Here is a 4,214-nt window from a genome sequence, read left to right as displayed (position 1 = left end):
GAGCAGCGCAGGAAGCCTGAACCAGAGAGAGCAAAAGTGTGGTGATCCCGGGTGCATGTGGAGTGTTCCTGGGTTTAACAGTGCCCTTGGTGTCTCTTCCAGTGCCGTGGTGATGTTCCTGGTGGAGGAAAAGCAGAGGAACATTTTCGATCAGCGATGTGTTGAAAACGAGCTCTGGAACAGGTAAAGGTTGAATTTCCCTGGGGTGGGAAAGGAAGGGCACGGTGCAGATTTGGAAGAGGGAAGTGGAGTGAGCTGCTGCCAGGCCATGGTGTTCCTGCCAGGCCATGGTGTTCCCTCCAGGCAGCCCATGGGGTGTCTCCAGGCTCTCCCGTGGGCACAGCAGCACTCTGGGAGCAGGCAGGGGAAGGTGGAGGTGTGCAGAATCTGTCTGCTTTTTACTTTGTCACCTGCTCAAGGATAAAGTCAAAACACTCGATGGTTTCTGCGACTGCGAGAGGGAGACTCTGTTTTGGGATGGAACAGGGCAGCCTTTATCTTGGACTTTCCCTCGGTGGTTGGTCATGCAGCTCTCTTCAGCGTTTCTCCCATTGCCTCCTGCCTAGCCTCAGCACCCACCTTCATCCTGTCGCCAGCTTTTCCCTGGAAACACCAGCAGCCATCAAAGCCTCTGGCCTCCAGGGCTGGTTCTCCTTGCTGATGGTGTGCCTGTGTAGTCCGCAGAGTCGCACCAGTGGTGGCTTTGCTGTGGGCCAAGCCTCTGCCATGAGGCAGTAAAGAGCAAAGGGCAGTTACTGAGGGTCCTCCTTGCTCTCTGGCTGGGTTTGGGCACAGGGTATTTCATAAAGACTTAATTAACGAAGCTTCAAACCTGTTGTGAAAGGTCCAAGCAAAGGAAATGGAGTGAAGGGCTGGGGAGCAGGAGGTGTTTTGAGGAGGTCCAGCCCCAGGCTGTGCCGGAGCAGTGGGAGATCCGCAGGTCCACACTGCCACTGTGTGGAGGAGAGGCCAGGACATGCCGGGGAGGGAAGCCGCTGTCTGTCTGCAGCTGTCAGCTTTGGAGCCAGTGGGTGAACCTGCTCTGTTGGGATTCAAACCCCAGAATAGTGTCTTCTCATGGAACCGCTTCAAGAGGTGAACAGAGAGTGTGGAGAAGGGGGTGTCCAGGTGCCTCTTCTGCTCCTGCAGTGTTTGGGATGGAGGCGGAGGACAGTGCTGAAAGCAGGGGCTGTGGGGCTGGTAGGATTCCTCTAGCCTGAGGCCACTCATGAAGGAGCCCACGGATCCTTCTTGCTGGAGCCACTGGTTCCACCAGTGATTTCTAACCATACCTGGCCCAGTGACTCCCCTCCTCTCTCGACAGGAACATCCGGGTCATCAGGAGGCGCTTCAGAGACGTGTTTGAGAAGGGCTCTCTGGATGAAGCCAGGAGGCTCTTTATGTGAGTATGAGCCAAGGTGCGCGCCCCTGCCTGTGTGGTGGGCTGTGAGCGGGCATCTCGACCACAGCTGCTGCTATGTTTGCAGGGTAAAGAGGGACTTTCGGAGAAAGCAGTTCCTGTCCCTGCTCCAGGCTGCTGCTGCTGCTTCCCCTTAGAGTCAAAATGATTTTGTTTTCCCAGCGGTGACATTTTCCATAGGCACATCAGTCCCTTGCAGCTGGAAACGTAATTTCCCTCCTTCAGAGCTTTGGGGGATCTTTGCTTCCTCCACATACACCTGCTCCGAAAAGCCCTGGCGACTGCAGAGGCTTCCGCAGAGGCTTCCACGGAGACATTCCCCGTTCACCGCTCGCGTGGCGCTCTGCCAGGGCAGCGGGGCCAGGCGTTCAGGGCGTTACACCTCGGTACAGTGTCTGCTGGCTGTGACCACCCTCAGCGCTTTGCTGAGGACAGGACATGTGGGTCACACGCTCCAGGTGCTGGCCGCTGGTGCCAAGGGTGAGGTTAGTCCTGTTTGCAGGGTGACGTGCTTGGAGCTGGACAAGCCTAAAGGACGATGTGGCTTCACGCCCGTGTATTTTCTGTTGTCAGACTCGTTTTTCCATGGTTTGACCTTTGGTGCCTCTGCTGTGTTTAATTAACGAACACACTGATCATTACCCAACGGTTCAGGGGAAGGTGTCTCCACTGTGCAGCCTCCTGGGCATCTTCTCCTCCCACTGATGAATGCCCGGAGGTTCTGTGCCGCTTTCCCTGACGGCACACACAGTTCGTGTGGCCAGAACTTGGCTGTGTGGTGCTACAGGTACCTGATGGCCCTGCCCTGGCACCGTGTTTTGGACAGGCTGTTGAGTTGATGTCCTGCCTTCAGTTGCCACCAGAGCAGGACCTGTTCCCTCCCAACTTCAAGAATCTCTCAGGCCTGGCTCCTGCTGGCAAAAGCTATTTTAAAAATGAGGTTCTTGTCTCCCTGAATTCGTGAGGCTGTGGGTAGTGAGGGCTGAGGCCAGGCATCAGCTCCTCATGTCTGTGGACACGTCAAGCCAGCTGGGCTCAGCGAGAGGAGGCAGCCAGGCGCAGGACAGCCCAGGAGGTCAGGGAGAAGGGGCAGACGCTGCAAAGCGGTGCCTGCTTGGCCCCGTGGCAGACCCTGTGGTGCTGGGAGGGTTCAGCGGGCAGGGCCTGGCCTGATGCTGTGAACGCTGCTGGTTTCTCTTCCAGGGATGGCCAGGAGATTGCAGTGGTCTACTACAGAGAGGGCTACGTGCCGAAGAACTATGACCAGCAGGTCAGTGCTGACTGCTCCGCCCCCAGAAGCCTCCCCCAGCGAGTGGGAAAGGCCCCGTGATCCTGGTGGCATCTGTCCTGGGTGGGTTGGTCCTGTCTGCCGTGGCTGACGTGAGGTGTCCCTGGCACTCGGGCAGTGAGAAAACAAGAGGTCTTCTCCAGTAACCAGTCACGGTGACCTCTTACTGCAGCGCTGAACTGCTGGAACACGGGTCCACACCAGCGTTAGCACCTGCCTGAGGGGTTTAGGTTTGATGTGCAGATCACAGCCTGTCCTCTGCGCGGGCTGCAGGGACCAGTAACACAGCCCAGCTCTCGCTGTGGTCTGGAGGTGGCAGCACTGGACAAGCTGGGGAGAGGCTGCAGGCCGGCGACGGAGAACCAACCTGGCTAGGCTGTTCGCAGTCCTTGCCAGGAGGGAGGCAGGAGGCAAATCTTCATGAACAGAAGAGTGGAGAAAACCTTTTCTTCTGTTTTTTCTTCTTCTGACGGGCTGGTGGCTCTCTCTGTGTCCCAGAACTGGGAGGCACGTTTGCTGCTGGAGAGATCGAGGGCAGTGAAGTGCCCTGACATCGCCACCCAACTGGCCGGCACCAAGAAAGTGCAGCAGGAGCTGAGCCGGCCGGGGACGCTGGAGAGTTTGCTGCCCGGCTGCACCGAGGCCGTTGCTCGCATCAGAGCCACTTTTGCTGGACTCTATTCCCTGGACGTGGTGAGTGCAAGTGGGGCTGGAGCAGGCGCGCGCTGGGCATGTGCGATGTTTCTCTTTGGTTAAGAAGATGAGGGGACTTTGTTGTGGTCTCCGGGGGATCCCTGCTCAGAGGGGCCTGTCAAGGAGCCCCTGCTCCTCCCTGAGGCTTTGCTGTTGCCATCCTTCCCTGCCAGGGTGAAGAGGGTGACAAGATCACTGCCATGGCTATCACCGACCCCGACCGCTTTGTGCTGAAGCCGCAGCGTGAAGGTGGAGGTAGGAGCTGGAGAGGCTGTAGCTCCATGGTGGCTCCTGGTCCTGCCCTCTGGGTGGGGTGGGGTGGCTTGATGCTTCTTGTAGTCGTGGGGATTAGCCATGGCAGCACAGTAGTGCTGCTCCTGGAGGAGCTGCCCACGCCCCAGAGCTGGGCTGTGGGAGCCCAGGCAGCATGTGGGGAGGCAGCGGCTGGGTCAGTTTGGGCTGCTGGGGCCAATGGCTTCTGCTGTGCTGGGAGGTGCTTGACTTGCTGGTTTTGTTGTCAGGCAACAACCTCTATGGTGAAGAGCTCAGGCAGGTTCTGGAGAAGATCAGAGACAGCCCTGAGAGAACCTCCTACATCTTGATGGACAAGATCAAGCCACAGCCAGCCAGGAATTACCTGCTGAGGGCTCACAGTCCCCTCCAAGTGTCTGAGTGCATCTCAGAGCTGGGGATTTTTGGTGTCTATGTCAGGTGAGAGATGTTATGGGCTGGAGTCGTGGTGGTTACCGGCTCTGGCCGGCACCAGGGTTGGGAGCGTTTCCCCCTGCGGTGAGTGCAGCAGCAGCGGGTGTC

The 4,214-nt window shown here is 58.0% G+C and overlaps 1 protein-coding gene across 1 annotated transcript in view; it reads left to right on the top strand.

Moving 5' to 3' along the window:
* The window catches only part of GSS (glutathione synthetase), a gene marked incomplete at its 5' end in the record, with an annotated part of 7,630 nt that extends 3,436 nt beyond the window's left edge, over window positions 1-4,194 (top strand). The window contains 6 exon segments of the mRNA XM_010142655.1: window positions 103-183; window positions 1,325-1,402; window positions 2,624-2,690; window positions 3,207-3,401; window positions 3,575-3,656; window positions 3,923-4,194. Coding sequence (XP_010140957.1) covers window positions 103-183; window positions 1,325-1,402; window positions 2,624-2,690; window positions 3,207-3,401; window positions 3,575-3,656; window positions 3,923-4,194 — 775 coding nt within the window.
* Between the last annotated feature and the right edge of the window lie 20 nt (window positions 4,195-4,214).

This window comes from Buceros rhinoceros, unplaced genomic scaffold (assembly GCF_000710305.1).
Source record: "Buceros rhinoceros silvestris isolate BGI_N320 unplaced genomic scaffold, ASM71030v1 scaffold1239, whole genome shotgun sequence".
Lineage (NCBI taxonomy): Eukaryota > Metazoa > Chordata > Aves > Bucerotiformes > Bucerotidae > Buceros > Buceros rhinoceros.
The sequence above is the reverse complement of the archived record's forward strand: the minus strand, read 5'-3'. Positions and strand labels throughout refer to the sequence as shown.